This window comes from Puma concolor, chromosome D4 (assembly GCF_028749965.1).
Source record: "Puma concolor isolate L17-30 chromosome D4, mPumCon1.1.hap2, whole genome shotgun sequence".
NCBI lineage: Eukaryota > Metazoa > Chordata > Mammalia > Carnivora > Felidae > Puma > Puma concolor.
Genome location: NC_141679.1, coordinates 2,964,490 through 2,986,186, shown reverse-complemented (window position 1 = coordinate 2,986,186; position 21,697 = coordinate 2,964,490). Strand labels below are relative to the sequence as shown.

The 21,697-nt window shown below is 48.1% G+C and overlaps 1 protein-coding gene across 1 annotated transcript in view; it reads left to right on the top strand.

Annotated features, from left to right (window-relative positions):
- Positions 1–21,697, top strand: part of SHC3 (SHC adaptor protein 3) — a 105,519-nt gene that overhangs the window by 17,814 nt on the left and 66,008 nt on the right. The window contains exon 2 of the mRNA XM_086684834.1: positions 8,238–8,308. Coding sequence (XP_086540960.1) covers positions 8,238–8,308 — 71 coding nt within the window. The remainder of the gene's footprint in view (positions 1–8,237; positions 8,309–21,697) is intronic.

The following is a 21,697-nucleotide window of genomic DNA, read 5'->3' as shown; positions in this document are numbered from 1 at the left end:
TAGATACTTCCAAAGAGTCTTCCAGAAAGGTTTCACCAAATTACACACACTAGAGGAACACGAGGGAGGGCCCTCACCCAGTGTGACTGCTCAGCTGGGTGGAAAATTATCTTTTTGTTTGGCATTTATTTCAATTGCTCTGATCGCTAGTCTTTACGGACGTGTTGGTCAGCTATTTATCTTCCTCCGTAAATTTCCGGTTCGTTTCCTTGCCCTTTTTTTTTTTTTTTTTTTTTTTCTCTTGAGTGGATGCGCTTCCTTAATGACTCATAGAAACTCTTTGGGTAGTCTGGTCATTAATTTTTTCCCCCGGTTAAATTTATTGCATCTTTCCTAATCATGATGTTTATGTCGCTTGTCTTTTCTTACAAATAATTTATCAGTTTTCTTGGGTTTACCTTATGGCTTTTGAGTTTTAGGTCGTGTTACAGAAATAGTATTCTGGGTTTTCTTATAATGCTTTTGTAAGTTTGTTCCTCAGCTTGGGCTCGTTAATCCTTCCGAGATTTATTTTCGGGGATGGGGTTAAGGAGAGCCTACCTCGCGTGAAGAGCACACGGCGTACCCGATCTTACTGAGCAGCATGGGCTCTTGTGAGCCCATCACGTACTCAACGTTTATTGGCCCCTTATCTTTTCATCAGTGATTCCCACAGATACATCTGCCCTTTTCTTCTCCACCCCTTTGAGACAGGGAAGCTCTCCCATGAGAGAAAAAGCTGGTTTTTTTTAACTTTGCTTCTTTTCCGGCTTGTATCTTGCTAGGACCTGTACCCTCACCCCACTCTCCATATGCCTTGTGATGCAGACGGTGATTGTCCTCCTTGTAAGGGACAAGGAGTTAGTGATTTCTCTAGAGCAGATCACATCTAAGGAAGGGCCATGTGAGACTGACTAGAAGCCATCGCACGCGTATTCCAGACCTCCAAGCTAGACACTTCGACTGACACCAAGGCCCCCTGCTCCAAGGAATAACACCTGGGCCCTTGTCTTTGTTCTCACTGGTTCCTGGATGCCTGAGGGGACGTGTGCACCAGGCCACCATCTAGTAGAAACCCCCAGATCCAGAATAAAGATGAGACTCTCTTTTTTCCCTTCTGAGTCTCCTGGATGCTCCGTCTGTATGTCTCTATACGTGTTCACTAAACTCAGCTCTCACTTCCTGCTGGCTTGCGTTTGATTTCCATCCTTTGTGCAGCCCAGGGCCCTCTTGGCTGGTCCCGTGGGAGCCCCTCGGGGTCCCCGGCCTCTCCCGCATCACCACACTCCGTGCAGGATTGTTCCCAAGTGAGCTTCATGGAGTTATCACTGGTTCTTTGTCATTTTCATCTTCCTCGGAAATTTATTTGCGTTCTTCAAAGTCTTCCTTTATGATTACACGTTGGAATTAACTTTTCATGCGGTGGGAAAAAAATCCTGTTGAGACTTCATGTGGCATCCCACTAAGATTGTAGATTAATTTGGGGGAGAATTAGCATGCTTTTAGCATGGAATCTTGCAGCCCAAAACCATGATACGTCTGCTCACATACGCGGGCCTTCTTTTATTTATTCGTCCTTCATGAAAGGTTTTCTTCAATTTGGTCCTGCACGTTTCTTAAGCTTATTTCGTGTTTTGTTCCCTACGATTGTGAGTGAGTTACTCTCCTGGTTATATCCCTGGTTTATTTTGCTGGCCTTTGCCTGGGAGAGAATCTGCTCTGTCTTTTCAGTGTTGTCTTTGTGACCTCATGTGACTTACACAACTTATTCTTCACCAGTGTGAAAGCTTTGACTTTTAATTGGTGGGTTCAGTCAATCATGATTATTACGATTACTGAGATGTTTGGGCCCATTACTGATGTTTCAATGTATATTTTTCTGTGCCTTTGATTTGTGCATTTTCTGATTTCCTCTTTCTGCTTTCTGCTGGCTGGAATGATTTTACTTGTTTCCTCCTTCTGTTCTCTAGCAGTTTTGGCGGGGAGGGGGGTCAGTCATCCTGGTTTTTACAGTGTTTTACAATTTTTTTGAGAGAGAGAGAGGGCACAAGTGAGCGAGGGGCAGAGAGAGAAAGAGAGAGAGAGAGAGAGAGAAGCAGGGCTCACCCGACTCCGGCCTCAAGCTCAGGAACCACAAATTCATGACCTGAACTGAAATCAGATGCTTAACTGACCAAGCCACCCAGGCGCCCCAGGGTTTTACAATTTTTTGCACGCGTGTAACGTACATTGTTTTTGCCGCTACGGTTAATCAGTTCTGTGCTGCCTCCGAAAGACACAGTGGTGCCCAACGTCCCCAGCGTGCCCAGCGTGCATTTCCTGATTTCCCCCTTCTTCTCCCTGGCTCCAGCCTCTGTTGTGTCTGCCCTGGCCAGCTGAGTCGGGGTCTTCTGAGATTTCGTTCCCTGTCGCTGTAAAATAGATGTTTAAAGTTACGCGTCAATAATTATTAAGCATCAGATGTACCTGTGACTCTTGTTGATTCTTTCCTTATTCTTTTTCTCCTAGCCCACATCCTCCTGTGTTTTGTATTCATTGTTCTTCTGGAATAATTCTTTCAGGGAGTGTCTGTGGGTGGTTAGCTTTCTGAGTCCTGGCTTTGTCTTCCCACTTGAATGCCAGTTTGGGTGGATGTAAGATTCTCAGCTCAATACTTCTCTTCCGACTTCCCGAGCGGGCAGGAGAACTCTCTGTAAGTAGCTGGTGTCTCTTCCCCTCACGGAGCACTCACAGGATATCTCTGTCTGGGTCCTTTTGTCCTGAAACGCAGCTTCCGTGCATCCACAAGTGGGTCTTTTCATCTTTCTTCTATGAGCCTTGAAAATATAGACACTCCCGTCTCCCTCCAACACTGAACATTTCATTCTCTTTGTTCTTGAATTATTTCTTCCCCCCTGTTTTTGTCTCTCCTTTTACTGGAACTCCTCTGATGCAGATGCAGGAACTTTCAGATCCAGACTCCAAGACTTACACTTTCTTTTGTGAGTCTATCTTTCAGTCCCACTGGGAGGTTTTCTCTGGTTTGGGGAGGTTTTCTGAGTCCAGTTTTCTGAGTTCAGTTTTCATTATTCTTTGTGCATCTCTGGAGCCCATTGATTGAGTTTTCTGTTTATACCCACAATTCGATAGACTTTCTCTCTGCTGGTGAAAACCAGATTAGAAGTACAACGGAAAAATCAAAATGTCATCCTCACTGGTAACCAAAATTAAAAAAAAAAAATGTGTTGGAATACGTTGGAGAAGAAAAGTACAGGGTAAATGCCATAAAAACCACAAAGTCTTCCTAAAGGCAATAAATAATATCTAAAATGGAGACACTCCAACGATTATGGATAAAAAGCTTAACGGCAAATATAAGTTCTTCTCAAGGTAATATGAAATTTCAAATAGAAGCCAGTTTTTGAGTGGTGGAGGGATTTCAGAACATGATTTTAAAGTTCTTCAGGAAAAATATACACAAAAGATGTGGGACTGACACACAAAGTATAACAGAATAGAGCTCCGGTAGAGGTCCACACAGAAAATAAGAATTTAATATACCGCGAAGTTGGCACATCACTGCAGAAAGACTTGGATGAACTACTAGGTCAGTGGCAGTGGTGTAGATCACAGTCCCTCTGGAGGCCAACTTTATTAACTCACGCCGCGTCCTGTACAGACAAGTGAGTTCCAAATAGGTTAAAAAGCCAAATGGAAAACATTACCGAAAACACTTAAAGAAGTGAATGCGTAGATAAATCATAAATCAATGTTGTGAAATACAATTTAGGAGAATATCGTGACATTCTCGTGCAAGACAGGACCCTCCAGAGCCATACAGAAAATGACAGACGTGTGGTTACAGGAATTGGTACAGTGTTTACTGCAGTAACAGTTTGTGTTAGGTAAAATGCCGACACCATCAAACGAGAAATGACTGAATGGGAGATTATCATCCCCTTAGTCTATAATAGAAAGATAAGGAATATAATAGGAAACTGGGCCCAAGATCAAAGCAGTTAGTTAATGGAAAAAGGGGGTGAAAGTGGCTAACACACATGCGAGATGAATCACACTGCCTTATAGACATCAGGGAAATGCACATCGGAACGAGGATGAGATACTTTTGCGCGTGATAGGCAGAGATTCAGAGATCGATGCTGTATCGTGTTATGAGGGGTAGAAATAAGTTTCCTTAAACATTGATGGTAAGAGGGCAGATTGCTGCAGACCTGGGGGGCATGATTCAGGTCTGTGACACTAGTTGTGACCCTCACCTAGCACTCCAGTGTGGCAGTGGTGGTGGTAATCCTGTGACTTGCTGGAGTTGGTCATGGTCTTCGTGTAACTTCGGGACAGCTGCCGTGGTTGTATTCACACAATGCTGACAGCGGTAGGGGCAGTGACGTGGCTGGTGGTGGTGGCGGTACTTACATTACACACGACTGCCGGGGTGGCGGTTGTGGTTCCGTAAATGCGATGGTCATGGTGCTCACAGAATTCCATATTGTTGGTTGTGGTCCATATGTAACTATGACGGTATTGGAGGTATTCACGTAATTCGACGACACTGTGGTTTCCACACAACTGTGTTAGTGGAGGGATGCACGTTCGTCACGGTGTTGACAGAATTGTGCAGTGCAGCGCACTGGTGGTATCCACAAAACCTCAACATTGGTGGTAGTGGTGTTCATATAGTTCTCCTACCATGGTGGTGGTATTTGTCATGGTGGTCACATATGCCTGCTGTGGTGGTCATGATATTCCATACCTGCAATGGGGTGGTGGTGATGGCATTCAGATGTCACTGTGGTGTCGGTCGTGGCGTCTCCATAACCCTGTGGTGTTGTCATGGTAGTACATAACTTTATGATCATATTTCTGGTAGTCTTCCCTTAGCTGCATCTTGGCCAGCTAGTCACATAGCTCTAGAAGCCGGTCATGGTGTCCACGTGGCTCTTTCATGGTGCTGGTGTTCGTGTGCGCATAACCTGCAACTGTGGTACTTGCATTTCTGTGACTCTGTGACATTGCTGGTGTTGTTGCTTTGACTCTGTGATGTGGGTCATGGTATTCACATACCACCGTGATGGTGGTGGAGGTGATAGTCAAATAACTATGTGACAGTGGCCTTGTATTCACATACCACCGTGATGGTGGTGGAGGTTATGTGCACATGGTCTGTGAAGCTCAGCATGGTGTTCCTACAACCCTGCAACACTCATTTGTCATGGCATTAGCGCGACTGCACAGAGTTGATGGTGACAGTCATTGTATCTTGTGACAGTGGTGATGGTATAACTCAGACAACCCTATGACTTGGTCGTGGTGTCTGCATAACTCTATGATGGTGGTGTTGGCATTAGCACATCACTTTGAGATCATGCTAGTGATATTCATGTAAATCTGCAGCTTTAGTTAGGAGAATCACATAACCCTCCTGGTTGGTGGCCATGGTATTCACAAGGCTCCGCAACAGTGGTGGTGGCAGTGTTTGCATGGCTCTGTGACAGTGGTCGTGGTGTTCATGTATCTCTGTGATGGCCATGGTGGTAGTATTCTCCTAGCTCTGCCTTGGTGGCTGTGGGATTCAGATAATTCTACACGGCAGTAGTAGTGATCTTCACAAAGCGCTGAGATGGTGTTGGGTGTGCTAATCCTGTAACTCTGCAAAGTCCATCATGGCCTTCTCGTAACTCAGAAATGGTGGTCATGGTGTTCACACAATCTTTCAGGACTGGTGTGGCCTTCGCATAACCCTGTGATGGTGGTTCTGGTATCCATATAACTGTGAGGCTGTTAGTTGTAGTCATATAACTCTGTGATGTTGGTGACAGTATTCACAGACCTCTTCAATAAATTTGATCATCTTCCCATAAATCTGAGATGCTATTGGTGGGGTGTTCAGATAACTGCAGTGGTGCTTGGGGGGGGGCATTTGTGGTGTTGGTGGTATTTGCATAATTCTGTAGTGGTGGTGGTCTGTATATTTACATAGCTGCAGTGGTGGCATGGGGATACATGTATTGCTGCAAAGCCAGGCGTGCTATCCATATAACTCTGTGATGATCATCGTAGTACTGATGTAACTCTGTGATATCGGTGGATTTGGTATACACGTAGCTCTGCAAGGTTCGTCCCAGGAACACATAACTATGAGACTGGATGTGGCATTCAGATAATTCTGTGATGTTTGTGATCACGGCACTTATATATCACCACGATGTTGCTGGTGGTATTCACATAACTCTGATGGTGTTCACGGTATTCCCATTTCTCGGTGGTGGTGGTGGTGGTGTCGTAGTCACATAACTACAATGGTGGTTGTGGTATTTAATAGCTCTTGACAGTGGGCATGATATTCAGCTATCTGCAGTGGTTCTTGTCACAGTCACACGTCTGCAATGATGGTCATGGGGTCTTCCCATGAGTCTGCAATTGCGGGTGTGAAATTGTGTAACTCTGTATCTTTGAGAGGTAGTGGTGTTGTTATCGACACCGTTCTGCCACTTTGGTTATATTAATGACTTTACTTTGTAACATTGCTGATGGTGGTATTCACATAACCCTGGGATATCTGGGACACTGTTGTGGTGTCCCCGTGCTGTGACAGTGATGGATATGGCAGTCCTGCAACTCAGCAAAGTGGGTTGTGGTCTTCACACATTTGAGCGATGGTGATAGCAATATTCACAAAACCCTGCCGTGGTGGCGGTGGCGTTCCCACAAGCATAACAGCAGTGCTGGTGCTCCCACAACCCTGCAGTGTGGTTCCTGCTTCTCATGTAACTTGGGACATCACTGCGGTATTCACGCGGCCCTGTGATGGGATGTGGTATTCGCGTAACTCTGTGCTTTGGTGGTGTTAAGAGTCACGTAGTCCCATGGTGTTGGTCCTGGTCCACAGGTAGGTCTGTGATGTTGGTCAGTGTAATCACGTGCCTCTGCAGTGCTGGTGGTCGTCTGATTCGTGTGGCTCTACGACGTTGTTCATGGTATCCTCCTGACCACCATGGTGGTGGTGTTCCAACAACCGTGTGATGTGGTGGTGGCGGTGACATCACAGAGCCACCCAATGGTTGGAACAGTAGTTACATTTTATGGGTACAGAGGCTCAGGCTCAGAGAATTTTAAAGTTTCGCTTCGAGTTACATAACAAGATATGACAGAGTCAGGCTCCAATTCAGGTTTTCTGAATAATTCAAATGCAGTCTTTTCTGTGATACACCATGAGGTCTCTTCCTGCAAAGTCTAATTTTAAAGGCATTGGTATAAAACATCTGTCCTTCAAACTCCCCAGGGCTTTGGAACACAAATATTGTATCTCTACCGTGCTAGTTGTTTATCTACAGCTTTCGTTATGTCCGTATATTTACATACACACATGCACTTACATGTGTGAAACTGATTAAAAATTTAGCTACAAATTTAGATGTGTAAATTAGAACTTCTGAAAGTTTGTGTTATATAATGCAGGAGAGGGCTTTCTGGTAAGCCAAAAGAAAGCAACTATCAGGGTAATGTATAGTTTGTTCATGGAACTCAAAGTATATTTATTAAATAATGAAGTTTACCATTGGTTGAAATGGTATTATAGCGTTTTCATTACTTCTTTAAAAATGATAAGCCTCGGGGCGCCTGGGTGGCGCAGTCGGTTAAGCGTCCGACTTCAGCCAGGTCACGATCTCGCGGTCCGTGAGTTCGAGCCCCGCGTCGGGCTCTGGGCTGATGGCTCGGAGCCTGGAGCCTGTTTCCGATTCTGTGTCTCCCTCTCTCTCTGCCCCTCCCCCGTTCATGCTCTGTCTCTCTCTGTCCCAAAAAAATAAATAAACGTTGAAAAAAAAAAATTAAAAAAAAAAAAAATGATAAGCCTCTAGGCCCTCGTAAAGGGCTAGAAATACGATGTTGGGATGTTGGGCTCTGAGTGGTGGTTACACGCAGGTACGTGTTTTGGCAATAACTGAATTCTGCATTTAAGACTTGTGTGGTTGACGGTACATGTTACAACGCAACACAAATTTTTAAAAATGTACCTCTAACTAAAATGAAAATACTGATGGAACTCAGAAGAGTCAAGTCTAGTACCGACATAGGCACTGAGGTTAGTTTCGTAAGGGTGTGGGTTATTGCTTTTACAGAAGATAACAAAGCCTCATGATGTACATAAAATGAGATCTAAGAAATATATATGGCTTTCCAAAACGCCCTTTACACAGTTAAGAACTGTCTCTTCGTCTCAGTCCCCAGGGCTCATGATTTACGTTTTCTTCCCCTTCCAGTACTTGGGGTGCATTGAAGTTCTCCGCTCAATGAGGTCTCTTGACTTCAGTACAAGAACACAGATTACCAGGTAAGCCCTCTCGAATGTGGACTCCCATGACTTTACTTTGGAAAGGAATGATTTCAGAGTTTGCAGCCTAGAAATTTCCGAGGGAAACTTTGCCCCTTGAGTGCTGGTGACGGTGACAGGGAGGGTATTCAGGATTTCCAAGTGTTCGTCCCCACCTGTGATGCATGTCTCTGACATGAGCACCCTCGGGGACACTCCCTGCTCCTTCCAAGCTCTCTTTATAATGAAGCCTCAGACATGCGTGGTGCTTGTGATTGTTCCTTTACACACGAAGCCCTAATACAAGCTTGGTATTTTAAAGTGTACTCAACTGTGTTATTTCTTTCCAAAGAGAAAAATGTGTCAGGAGGGAATTTTCAACTGTATACACAGGGAATAAAATGCGTGGATTGGAGGCAGAAATATTCATGGCGGTAATAGTTTAGGAAGCAGTTGGTTCTTTGAAGGGGTCAGCGATTTTGAGCAGGGGTATGTATCCTCCACCGTCAACTAGATTCTAAGCTTCCTGAGAGCCAGTTCTGTATTTAAGCATTGTTTTTAATGAAATCGTAACCTTTTAGAGCTTATACCTTTAAAACATGTTGGTTTCAAGTCACCTGGAAGAGGAAAACTGGAAAGTCAGGAGGGTTCATGAAATGGCACATTTCCGTGGGTGACCTTAGCTTGCTTTGGTATTTGTAGAATTATTTGATCTAAATAGTGACCTCAGAAAATGCCTCATGTTTATGGCAGTCAAGTCACTGTATTGTCTATCTTTGGGTTAGCAAGCCAAAGTCTAACGTTCGAGCTTTAGAAAGTAATTATTTGTAGTAATAGCTGTAAATGATGCACACGCTTTAATTGTGGCAAATACTGGAATGATATGTCTTCCTCACGGTAGAAATCTGTGTTCAAAAGAAGGGACGTTTCTGTCCCTCCTGAAGCGGCTCAAGACACGCGTGGTGGGGACACAGCAGCATTGTAAACTGCACTCAGGGAAGAATCGTGTCCATCGATCTGCACAGGATGGCCTACGGGCCTTGCCGAGGCAGAGGGGCGGTACCGTGCAGTGGGAGCGTTCCGGAAACCAGCGGGAGCATTTGCGGAGCGAACCGTCTGTCCCACGCACCAAGTGTCAGGTGCAGGCGGCACGCTGGGCAGGGCGCTCTGGCCGCGTCTGGGCCACGGGAACACACGCCTGTTCACCTTCTCGTGGTGGTGGTGGTTTCGTTAGAGAGAACTGTTGGCTATTTCTGCCGAATTCCTGTAACAGATCCTGCCCCTTCTGAGATGCTTTCGTATCGTTTAAATTCTCTGGATGTATTTATTGAGCTCTGCACGTGCAGCATGCCGGCCGCCATGGGTTGTCCTTCCTGGCCTCCCGGTGTGGGGACGCAGACCTGGGGACCAGCGGTGGATGGTGGAGGGGGGTGAGCAGTCCCTGTGTGCCCTTGATCGGGGTCCCGGCACTCTCTGGGGGGGAGGTAGTGAGGACACTGCGGGAGGAAACTGCAGAACAGATATGGGTGGATTTGGACGAGTAGGTGTCTTTCTCGATCCCGTTCCATTTAGACGCTGGCAAAGGCTGGCGGCGTAATGGGGTGAGGGGGGTGCCATGCTGGGACCCAGGAAACTTGGTGAATTCTGGTTGCACCAGAACAGCCTTGGCTTTATCAGGCTTTTTGAAAACTACGTGTGCTTGTCTGCACGATGCTTTCTGCCTCTTGCCTTGCTTTTATATCATATGACACTGTCCTTATTTTAGGTAATAGCTGGAGACCCCTTGAAGGAAACTGACAAATCGATGTCAGAAAGAAGCCTTTGCCTCCCGGAGAGGAATGTCCAGCAGTGTCCTGTAGGTGGGCACACGTTGGAGCTGCTGAAGCCCCTGGGGTCTTTGAGTGCTCACCAGGCCAGTGACTGCTCTCTCCCGCCATGGTTTTCTCTTAATACTAAAGGCAGTCTCGGAAGGTTGCCAGAAAATGTGAGGTTGTGGTTAGGTTTTATTAAATAGGCTCTAGGAAGTTGTGTTTCCAAAGGCTCCCCAGACATCACGAAAAAATATTTGTCTATCTATATACATATATATGTGTGTGTATACACATTATATATATATATATGCACAGACACACACACACACACATATATATGTGTGTGTGTGTGTGTATATATATAAAGCTTATTTATTTATTTTGAGACAGAGTGTGTGAGCATGAGCTGGGGAGGGGAAGAGAGAGAGAGAGAGAGAGGATCCCAAGCAGGCTCCAAGCTGTCAGTGCGGAGCCCGATGTGGGGCTCGATCTCACAATTGGCAAGATCACGACCTGAGACAAAATCAACAGTCAGATACTTAACCGACTGAGCCACCCAGGCGCCCCAAAATTTTCTCAAGCAAGTAACCAGCCACTCACTACGCCTCTGTTCCACTGTTTCAAGTTTTGGATGTAAGCATCTTTGGAGGCTCTGGCGGCCAAACCACGCATCCTTTTGTTGGGGTCAATGTAGTTTTGTGCTGTTCCGTCTGAGTTGAGGTGGATCGTCATGCCTTCGGTAGAGTCACCCGTGGGTTCCCGACCTCTTACTGGTAGATAACTTCTACAACTATCCCAGAAGTTGCCATCGACTCTGAGTTGCAGCGGTGGCTGTTAATCACCTTGTACCCCTAACGCTTTGGGCAGAGCCTTGGGGACTGCCTACCGCGTGGAGGGACGTCCTGTACTGTACATGGAGCCCCCCTCTGCCATTTACCACTTGTGTGGAAAGGCATACAGGCATAATGCCCACATCAGTGGCTGTTGTGGGAAATCGGGTGCCCAGTGGGCGGGGCCTACAAAGTGTACCGCACAGCCCCTGAGGGGCGTCAGTGAGGGTCTCCAGTTGGTGTCACCGAGGTGGACAGTTGGCGGGGGGGCCCCAGCAGGGAGGACCCAGCTCCCCGGCTGGGCGTCAATCAGAGACCTCTGCTTTCATCTGCCACTGGTTTCCAAACGAGGTTATGGTGGCCAACGGTGGTGGGCACCCACTGTCCCAGCGAGTTGCCTGCCTGGCCTGAGCCCGACCTTCAGATGACCGCGTGAGGGGACCACATCGTGTGCCTCCCTGAAACGTCCTCACCCAAGATGCTCCCACCTGTCACGGCGTGGGGGGCGGGGGTGTTGAACGGTGTTACAGAGGGACGAACCATGTCAGACAGGGAGGTCACGGGGGAGAACGTGTTCTCTGCCCGTCGGGCCCGCCCTGCACATGGATGGGAAGCTCCCCATGTGCCTTTGGTCACTGGACCGGCCCTGTCCTTCCTCCTTTCCTCTGATTTCCTCATCTGCTCATTTTTATCTTATTTATCGTGTTAAATTTTACCTATTATTGGGGGTCATCTTAAGCCATTTTTAGGACACGGAAGGGTGTAAATATATACACACTTAAGCCCAGAGCACTCAGCGACGTGACCTGTCTTCAGCCACAAATGCAAACATCTGACGTGTGTTGTTGGGTCTCATTGACCCCGGCTGACCTCCTGCACCGCTTGGACTCCCCAGATAAAGGTCACGTAGGCATGTGGACTCAGCCACGTGTGACTTTGCTGCACTTCTGGATGAGCTCAGGTTCAGCACGTTGTCCTAACATAAACTCATTGTGGAGAGTCCATCAATAACGGAATCTAGTTTCGTGGGGTTTTGTTTGTTTGTTTTCCTCATTTTGTTTATGTAAAAAATTTTTTTTAATATTATTTACTTTTGAGAGACAGAGAGAGACAGAGCGTGAGCAGGGAAGGGGCAGAGAGAGAAGGAGGCACAGAATCGGAAGCAGGCTCCAGGCTCTGAGCCGTCAGCACAGAGTCCGACGCGGGGCTTGAACTCACGGACAGCGAGATCATGACCTGAGCCGAAGTCGGCCGCTTAACCGACTAAGCCACTCAGGTGGCCTGTTTGTTTTCATTTTAAAAGCTGTTGTAGTTTCAGTGGACCCCAAAGAGCCTGGTTAGGCCCAAAGCTCCACCAGCACCACCCTGCGGATGTGACCTGCCCCCCAGTATTCTGTCTGGTGCACACACCCAGCATCAGCATGCTTGGAAAAATCTCTATAAAAAGGCACCAAGTCTGTTTAGTCTGAAAATCAAAATCAAAACCTGTGCCTTTCGGGAAGGTATTTCCCTTTTGTTCTGTTCCAGCATATCAGTGGGGTCTCGGGAGACGTTCATGGCTGATGCCGTCTGTCGGGGTCGGTTCACTGCCGCGTGGCCACAACCTGTTCACATTGTCAGCACGGGGCAGAGGGCAGTGAAAGTGGAAGTAGCCGTCGGCCCGCCAGTGGGAGCGCTGTGACATTGCCGTGTTTTCTGTCTGATGTTTCACGCGGGCACTGTGTTCAGAAGGCGTGACCTTGGTCTGAAAGTGCAGGACAGTTAGTTGGTGGCCGCAGGGTCTTGAGTCTGAGCAAACTAACAAGCACGCACTGGCGATATGACAACCCGGGGACAGAGGCCCGGGGATGTGGCGCTGTGATCGTGGGGGCTCGTGATAGCAGAGGATGTGGCCTGGCTTCCAGAGTGGTCTCTGTCCCGTCCTGTGCTTGGAGGGGCCCATCTTCAGCCTCGGCGTGGCCTTGAGACTCTGTCCACCCCCCCCTTCTCTGAGTCGCAATGCTCCCTCCTCTCCGGTCACTGCTGGCTCCCAGGGTTTTCTACGAGCCCTTAAAGAAGACAAAATCTGAGGTCAAAATTCCACCACACGGTTCGTCGTCCGTGTGCATTCCACCCCAGTCCGCTGCGTTTCCTCTCGTGTGTGTGGCAGCCTTCCTGAGACTGCGTGTGCCCTGGTCAGACGTCCTGCAAGCGAGAGACCCTCCCCCACCTGCACCGGCGGCCCCCAGAACCCTTCCCGTCACACCTCCCACACGGCGGTGTGGCGTGGCCACCGTGGCAAGTGTGTACTGCGTGGTGTGGGGACAGGCTGCATTTGCTGACAAGGTATCTGTGCTTACAGAGGCCGTGCCGGGCTCGGGGCAGTGCCCAGGCTCTGGGCAGCTGCTGTGGCCAGAGACGGACACGGAGGAAGAAGGGCAGATAAGGCGTTGGGGCTCCCAGAGGCTGGCAGAGTGGTCCGCCTGCATCACCCTGCCCGGGACAGTGACGGAGACACAGGACGGTGGGCTCAGGCATGTTCTGCCCAGATCTGAGAACAGCGGTGGGGGCTCCACACGCCCCCACCCCCCCCCCACGCGGGCAGGGCTTGGTTCTGTTATTTTCTCAGTTTGCAGACCCAGAGGAAGCAATCCGGAAAGTCCTGTCTTTGAACATCCACCCGATCCGTGGATTTAAGACGCGTGCTTTACACGTGGCACGGGGGGGCCCCGTTCTCGCTGCAGCGAGCACACTCGGTTATGGTGTTGCGGGGCTCCCTTCCCGCCGCAAAGTAAACACCTCTAACGTCGGTGGAAGTTCAGCGGGCTGGAAGAGGAGCAAATCTGTAAAGATCTTCCCCGGGGCGGGTTGACTGTCAGAAATAGAAGGGAGACGGCGGTGTGAACGGTCTGCCCACCCGTCCCTGCTATGCGGGGAGCGCGCAGCCGCTCTCTGTGACTTTAGCCTGACTGCTTCATTCTAAATTTACTCATTCCGAACGTGTCTCACGGGCCGAGCCTCTGGCGGCCCCGTACCCCCGGGGTGAGGCCTGGCGGGGGGGAGCTAGCGTGTTCTCCGTTTAGGAGTCTTTTTTGAAAACGCCAGCTCCCTGCGTGCACGCACACCCGGCTCTGGAGTAAAGCTGAGTCCTCCTGCCTCGCGGTCCATCACTTCTCAGTCTTACCACCCCCAGGATAACCTCGTGCCTCGTGTCTCCTTCGTCTGCATCTGCGTGTGAGGATGTGCCAGGCACAGGTCCACACCTCATTGGAGGCCCCGAGTCACAAGGCAGTCGGGCAGGCGTTCGGTGCAGGCATGCTGAAGTACCACAGAAACTCAGGAGAGCATCCCGAGGGCCTGAGCTAGTCTGGGAAGACTTCCTGGAGGAGGGAACATTTAAGCCAGTGGATTCCTCCCCCGACTACGAGGCAGATCCAAAGGAAGCATAGGACCGAGGCCGTTGCTTACACAGGGCTGGGCTCTGAAGCCAGACCACGAGGGTGTCTGGGGCGTGGGCAGTTACCCCTGAAATCCTTTCCACCGGCCCCACACGGGGTTCTGTCTTTCGGACTCTGCCGTGATTCTGGTGTGCGCCACAGGGTACGGAGCCGGAGTGGAGAGGGAACAGGGGGGCCGTGTGCACCCAGCTGAGGTCCCGCCTCTGGCTGGCTGGCTGCAGTTAGGACGCCAGGCCGGCCTCGGGGGCAAAGGGAGGCGGGGTCTACTTTCCTACGGGCCTCTTTTCTGTGTCCAGTCTCTGCTTCCGTAATGCACGCTGACGGATTCACTCACTTGGGGAGCATTAAAGACGTTACTTCTGGAAACAGCCGGCACAGGCCATGCACGGTGAGGGTGTCCAGGATTGTTCCCTTGACCGGACCCACATGCACTCGTGCCTGATTCTGGGCCCTGAGCGGACCTGAGGTATTTTGGAGGGTGTTTAGGGAGACTGGGTTGGGGAGCAGGAAGGGGTCGCAGACAGAGACCCCCATCACTGGCCAGCCTCGTTCTCCCATGGAGGGAATGGGGCACCGGTGCATTTGCCCACTGTCTGCCTCCCGCTAAGTTGAGTTAAACCGAAGATTGTCCCGGGCAGGGGACAGAGGCTCACAATGTGGGGGCACCCTGGCCTGGCTGAGGATGCCGGACGAGCCTCCATCGGAGCGGCCTGTGCCGGGCTCGGGGCCCCGGGACGGCATGGCGGGGTCACGGGCACCACCCTGTGAGCCAGAGTGGGCTTGGGGCAGTGGGGTGACGGCTCCTGGCCCGTCCATCTGAATCAGATTTTTCAGTCTCTGCCCGCCTGAGCAGCTGTCCTGGTCCCGACCCCTCGTGGCAGAACCCTGTGTGCACGGGGTGTGTCCGGGGACCCTTGGGCACCAGCCCAGCACCACTTCCCAGCCACTCATGACCTCTGTGGGCTCAGGATCCTCACACGCGGGCGCGAATGGAACCATCTGGGAGACGTGTCGAGGGTCTTAGCAACGGGACCCATGAAGTTCTGGGGCTGCCCTGGCCTGTGCTCAGCACACCTGACGGGGTCTGTCAATGAATATATTAATTAATTAATATTATAATTATAATTATAATTAATATTCTATTTATAATTTATAATTATAATTAATATTATATTTAATAGCATTTGATATTAAATTTAATTTAATATATTTAATTTAATTGAGTTAAATTTAAACTTAATTATACATTAATAAATGATATTTGATTATATTTAATTGCATATTATATACATATTAATAAATATAACATTTAATTATATCGATTATACCTTATAAATATATATTTCAGACATATTATATGGTATATGTTAAAATTTATCATGTTATGTATTACGTATTTATTTTATTATAATTATATAATTATAATTAATAATATAATAATAACCAATATAATGCTTAATCTGTAATATTATTTGCTGATTGATACTATTACTAATGATCAATACCAGTTCGGTCCAGGGTATTTTTTCCAGCTGAAGAGAAAGACTGTAAGTTACTGAGAAGAGTAAAATATTTAGTAAGAAGGCATCGCCTTCACTCGAGCAGTATTTCTAGTATTTCATTCTGTGTCCCTGCTTTGCCAGCTGCTGATAGTAGTAATAATAATCACGAATGGGACCCCGGCGTGGAGCACCTACTGCGTTCCAGGCTCAGCGCGCTGGTCCTTTGGCCACCGAATACGTGTCTATCGCATGGTACATCCGGCCACCGTTGAGATGTTGGTCAGAAAGCCCGGAGTAAGAGCTCGCCTTCTCTTGCGGGGAGAGAGAAGATCAACACAGACGTAGACACGAGTAGGGTGCGAGAAACCACACGACCTTGACGTTTTTGTGGATGCAGAAGGTGAACACGGTCAGATGCGGGCAATTTTGTGCCACCCGGCAGAGTGATCTGAAGGAGGGACGGCCACGTGCAGGGCTTTTCTGAGGAGCCCCGAGCCTGGCCCTGAGCTTCCCAGACAGGCGTGAGCCAACAGGATGGGCAAGTTCACGCCACCAAGACCTCACAGGCTGGGACGCAGCTGCAGAGGCCCGAGCCAGAGCCGTGGGTGTCAGACGGGCTCTGGAGCGGCGTTGTAGCCACGTCGGGGACGAGGGAGAGATGCGGCTTCGGGAAGCATGGGCCAGGCAGACCTCGGAGGCCCTGCTGGAGGAGGGGGCTCACTGCAGACGCCCTTCCTGACCACAGCGGAGCAGCTGTCTGAGCAGCCACAGGGGGAGGGAACTCGAGAGCAGGGTCTTCGTGGGGCCCTCGAGGTCCGTGAGGACTCTGCCCCTGTCGTGCTTCTTTCGCTCATCCTGGGACTGGTCTCCTGTGCTTCCACGGCTGCCCGTTAGATTTCTCCAAAGAATAGGAGGAAATGTAATTAAAACGTTCTTGACAAAAAATTTCACGCGGGTGGTTTATAGAAAGGATGAGACCCTCACCGAGTCAGCCAGCTTGGCGTGAGTGGGGGACAGAACGGGGCGCGGTGGGGTGGGGTGGGACGGGGTTCAGGGATGAGGGAGGTGAGGAAGGACGAGCCAGGTGGGTGGGCCGGCGAAGGGCGAGGCACCGTGTCTTTCTCCAAGTCGTCGGGGGAAACGCTTCCTCCTCTTCCGGCCCGGAACTCCCGCGTCAAGCAGTCTGCTTCCCATTTTCTCCCCCCATCTGGAAAATCTGCACCCCTTCTGTCTCCATTCTCCCCTTTCCTTTCAAGGCCTGGTTAACACCACGTCAGGATGGCCCTGTCGTTACAACTTTCTGAGCACAGGGGCAAGTGACGTAGCCGTCTGCCACTGAGGGCAGTCACCGCTCATGGGCGTGAGAACATCCAGCTGGGGGCCCGTCCGTGGGAGCCAGGGCGGGGAGATGGTCCTAGGGACAGTCTCCTGGGTGGGGCGTGGGGGGTGGGCAGGTACAGATGGGCGCGGGTAGCCACTGGACTGCACAGGCGAGCCAGGCTCTCACAGGGTTCAGGGTTGGCAAGGAAGGGCAGCTGGCCAGGGCAAGCCCGGCTGTCACCGAGATGCAGAGAGGCGGTTAGACACGGCGTCTACAAGTTCCAGCAAAGCAGGCTGGGGAGCGGGCAGAGCCTCCCACACAAAGCCTCAGGATCTGTCTGTCTGTCTCCTTCTTTGACAGCTTATTCGGCTGTCTCCTGGTGGAACTTTCTGCTCAGGAAGGACACATCTCACTTTGCAGGCTAAGGACGAAGAAACTTTGTTAAATGCCACGATGCCCTCCTGTGGGATTCTGCCGCGGTGGGTTGGGGCAAGGCCGGGTGACCCCCCGAGGTGACCCTGCTAAGATCTCTGGATGAAGGCAGCGCGCACAGAAGATCTTCGTGTTTTCTCTGCCATTTTGCACCAGAAGGAGAGGACCCCCTCCCAACCTGACCTGGGCTCCCCCAAAGTCTGGATTCCTTTCAGAACCCAGAAGGCCGGGCACAGAGGGGCCACAGGGCTGATCTGTGCTCTGTCAGCGCTCTGACCTGGGGCGGGGACTCCAGAGATTTGATGCACATGAACAGATCATCTTATTTTCTAGAGCAGTGGTTCTCAAACTTTGACACTTCAGAGTCATGTGGACAGCTTGTGACAGCAGACGGCTGGGACCCGCCCCCAGAGTTTCTGATTCGGTGGGTCTGGAGTGGGAGCTGAGAATTTGCATTTGCAACAAGTCTTCAGGAGAAGCTTCTGACCCGGCCCAGGTACCACCCTTGGAGACGCAGTGCTCCAGATTTTATCTTTAACGTCTGAACTGTTTGCAACTCCCATCTATGAAACCACCGCTTTGAAAATGAGTCCATTTTTTTTTTTTCCAAGTGATCCCACTCATCCAGAAATTTTAAAAATGGAGAGCATAGTTGACTCGGTGGCTCACAATGGTTTAAATAGAATCCATGAGATGAATACGTGGCATTCACTCCATACTCTCCTTAAGGACCATCTGGCGTGATGTGTATTTATAATCCCCATGCCAGAAGCACATTTGTGTCAGGACGCACCTCTTTGATTGCTCCTTTTCTGTCTCTTTTTCTGAGTTCACTTGCCCCCCAACTATATCATCCCGTAAGGACCTCCTTGCCTTTGCAGACATCGGTCAAATGTTACAGGTTCTAGAGTCAGGTGATCTGGGCTTCTGTTTGTGCTGAACCACGTTCCAGCTGTGTGGTTGTGCAAGTGACTTAAATTCTCTGTGTCTCTGTGTCTCCGTCTTTAGCATGGGAATCATTATGGTTCCTCCTGACAGGGTCGAGGGATGATCGAGTTAATATCTCAAAAGCACTTAACATGCTGTCTAGTGCGTGGGAGAGCTCGAGACATGTTCGCGGATTTCGACATTTTCGTGTTCGTGATGTTTTGTCCGTGTTGGTCATCTCGTTGGTTTATATAACACTTCCGGGTGCATAAGCCACAGATCTGTGTCCGCACCTCTGAATCTTCTTCTGAGTCCGGCCCTGTACTGGTATGTCTTCCTGGACACAGCTGCTCAGTCAGTTGCCAGATCCCGAGCATCGTATCTCTGCCTCCTGTTCTCACCTCCCACCACCTCACCTCCAACACCGCTGTCGGGCCAGCTCACATCTCCTGGATGCTCGTAACGACCACCCACACCTTCTCCCAGAGTAGAAACCGGGACTGTCCTGCCTCATCTTCTCCCTTGTTCAACCGCTGGGGCTTGTTGGCTCTCCCTGGGCAGCCCCTTGAGTACTTTCCTTCCTTCTGCTCTCTCCTTCAATTTCCTGGGCACCGGCTCATGGGTTAGTGTGCCTGAGACATATTACTCCCTATTTATCCATTACTTGCAGAATACAATGGAAAATTCTTAATTTAGCAGCCAGTGTTCTACTTGACCTGCCTCAGCATACCTTTCTAAATCTATTCCTCATGACACCCTATCACTCTTCCTTTGCACAGCCACGCCGACCTGCGTACCGCCTCACTCTCCTGGCCCGCTGTCCATGCCTCAAGGCCAAACATTCAGCCAAAGAAGTGTCCATGTGTGCCCTGAGCTTTAGGACCACATTGTGTGAATTGCTCTACAGGCTCATTCCTCACTGGAAGTCTTGAAGACACCACATTTCGTCTACTATAAAATACCATCTCCTATTAAAAAAAAAACCAACTAATTATTTTATAACCATTAAAAGAAAAGCATGCCTGTTACAATATAACACAATGCTTTAATATCACTTAGAATCAATTCGGGTGTTTGCAGGCACAGATTTATATCATTATAACAGCTGTACATCTGTTAAAAGGAAAATATAAGCAATATGAAAAAGATATCCTTGAAACTCTTTTCCAGTTCGGGGTCTGAATATAGTGAACCATTTCTTGGCTCAGAATCATTGCTGTGTTTTCTCTAAGTTTTATTGTTCTTTAGGCCATTTCAAGAGCATTGGAAGTCAATGGAATTGGAATCAGAAAAAGATTAGAGAAAATATTTGAAACCAAAAGGTAGGTTTTTTTAAGGAAAAAACACTAACATTGGTAAACTATTAGATCAATCATGAAGAGAGAGAAAATTCAGACTACTAAGAGCAGGAATGAATGAGGGGACATTACCACAGATACCACAGACACTGCAAGGATAATAAGGAAATATTATGAACAACTTTATGCCAATAAATTGAATAATTTAGATGAAATGGACAAATTCCTTGAAAGATAAAACTACCAGAGTGGCTTAAAGAAAAAAAAATAGATAATCTGAATTGGCCTATATCTGTTAAAGAAATAAAATCCATAGTAAAAACAAACAAACAAATCTTCCCATGGAGAAAACTCTAAAGCCACATGGTACCAACTGATAGATTCTACCAAACACTTAGGAGGAAATGAGATTTATTCTTCACGATCTTTTCCAGAAAACAGAAAGGAACATTTCCCAGTTTGTTTTATGGGGCCAGCATTATTGGGTACCAAAACCAGACAAAGGCATTAAAAGAAAAAAACCCAAAACCTTGTGAACTTAGACACAGAACCCTAACAATATGGTGGCAAGTTGGATCCAGCAATTTATCAAAAAATAATACAACATATACTGGAAGGGTTATCCAGAGATTGGAAAGTTGGCTCAACATTAAAAATTTAAACAATGTAATTTCCCGTATCAGTGGACTAAAAAAGAAAAAAATATGAAAATCTCAATATGTAAAGAAAAGATTTTGCAAGAATTCCACATACATTTATGATAAAAACTCTCAACACACTGGGAATAGAAGGATTCTCCCTTAACCTGATGACAGGACATCCACAAAACCCTGCAGGCAACCTCATAGTTAGCAGCTTTTATTTAACATTGTACTAGAGATCTTAGTGTGATAAGACAAGAAAAATGTAAGAGGCATACAAATCGGACAGGGAAAAATGAAACAATCTCTATTTGCATATGGCACAGTCATCTACACAGAAAATCCTGAAGAAACTATATAAAAGCTTCTAGAACTAATAAGGGAGTTTAGCAAGGTTGCAGAAATTAACTGAAAAATGGAAATTTGAAAGGACCATATACAATAGCACAAAAACATGAATTAGTGTTAATTTCAACAAAGCACATCCTAGATTTATATGCAACAAAATACTAAACATTGATGAGAGAAGGATCTAAATAAATGGAGTTATAGACTACATTCATGGGTTAAAAAACTGCATTGTTAAAACATAAAAATCTTTAAAAATTATCTAGCGGTGTAATACAATTCTAATCAAAGTCCCATTGAGCTTTTTGTAGAAATCAATAAGCCAGTTCTTCAATGTATATAGAGCAGTCAAGAGCTAGAATAGCCAAAATAATTCTGGAAAAGCAATGCTATGTTGAATAAAAGTGGAGAGAGTGGACATCCTTGTCTTGCTCCTGATCTCAGGGAAAAAGCTCACACTGTTTCCCCGTTGAGTGTAATATAGGGCTCGTCCTACATGATCTTTATGAGGCCGAAATGCAGTCCCGGTATACCCAGTTTGCTGAGAGTTTTTATCACGAGTGGATGTTGAATTCTGTCAAATGCTTCTTCTGAATCAACTGAGGTGATCGTGTGGTTTTCATCCTTCATTTTGTAAATTGTGGTGTATCATGTCCCTTGATTTGCAGACCATCCTTGCATCCCTGGACTAAATCCCATTTGATGATGGTGAATGATCCTTTTAATGTACTGTTCAGTTTGATTTGCTGCTGTCTTGTTGACGATTTTTGCATCTGTTCACCAGGGGTGTTGGCCTATAATTTTCTTGTGGTGTCCTTGTCTGGCTTTGGTATCAGGGTAATGCTCCAGCCAGGACCACGCAC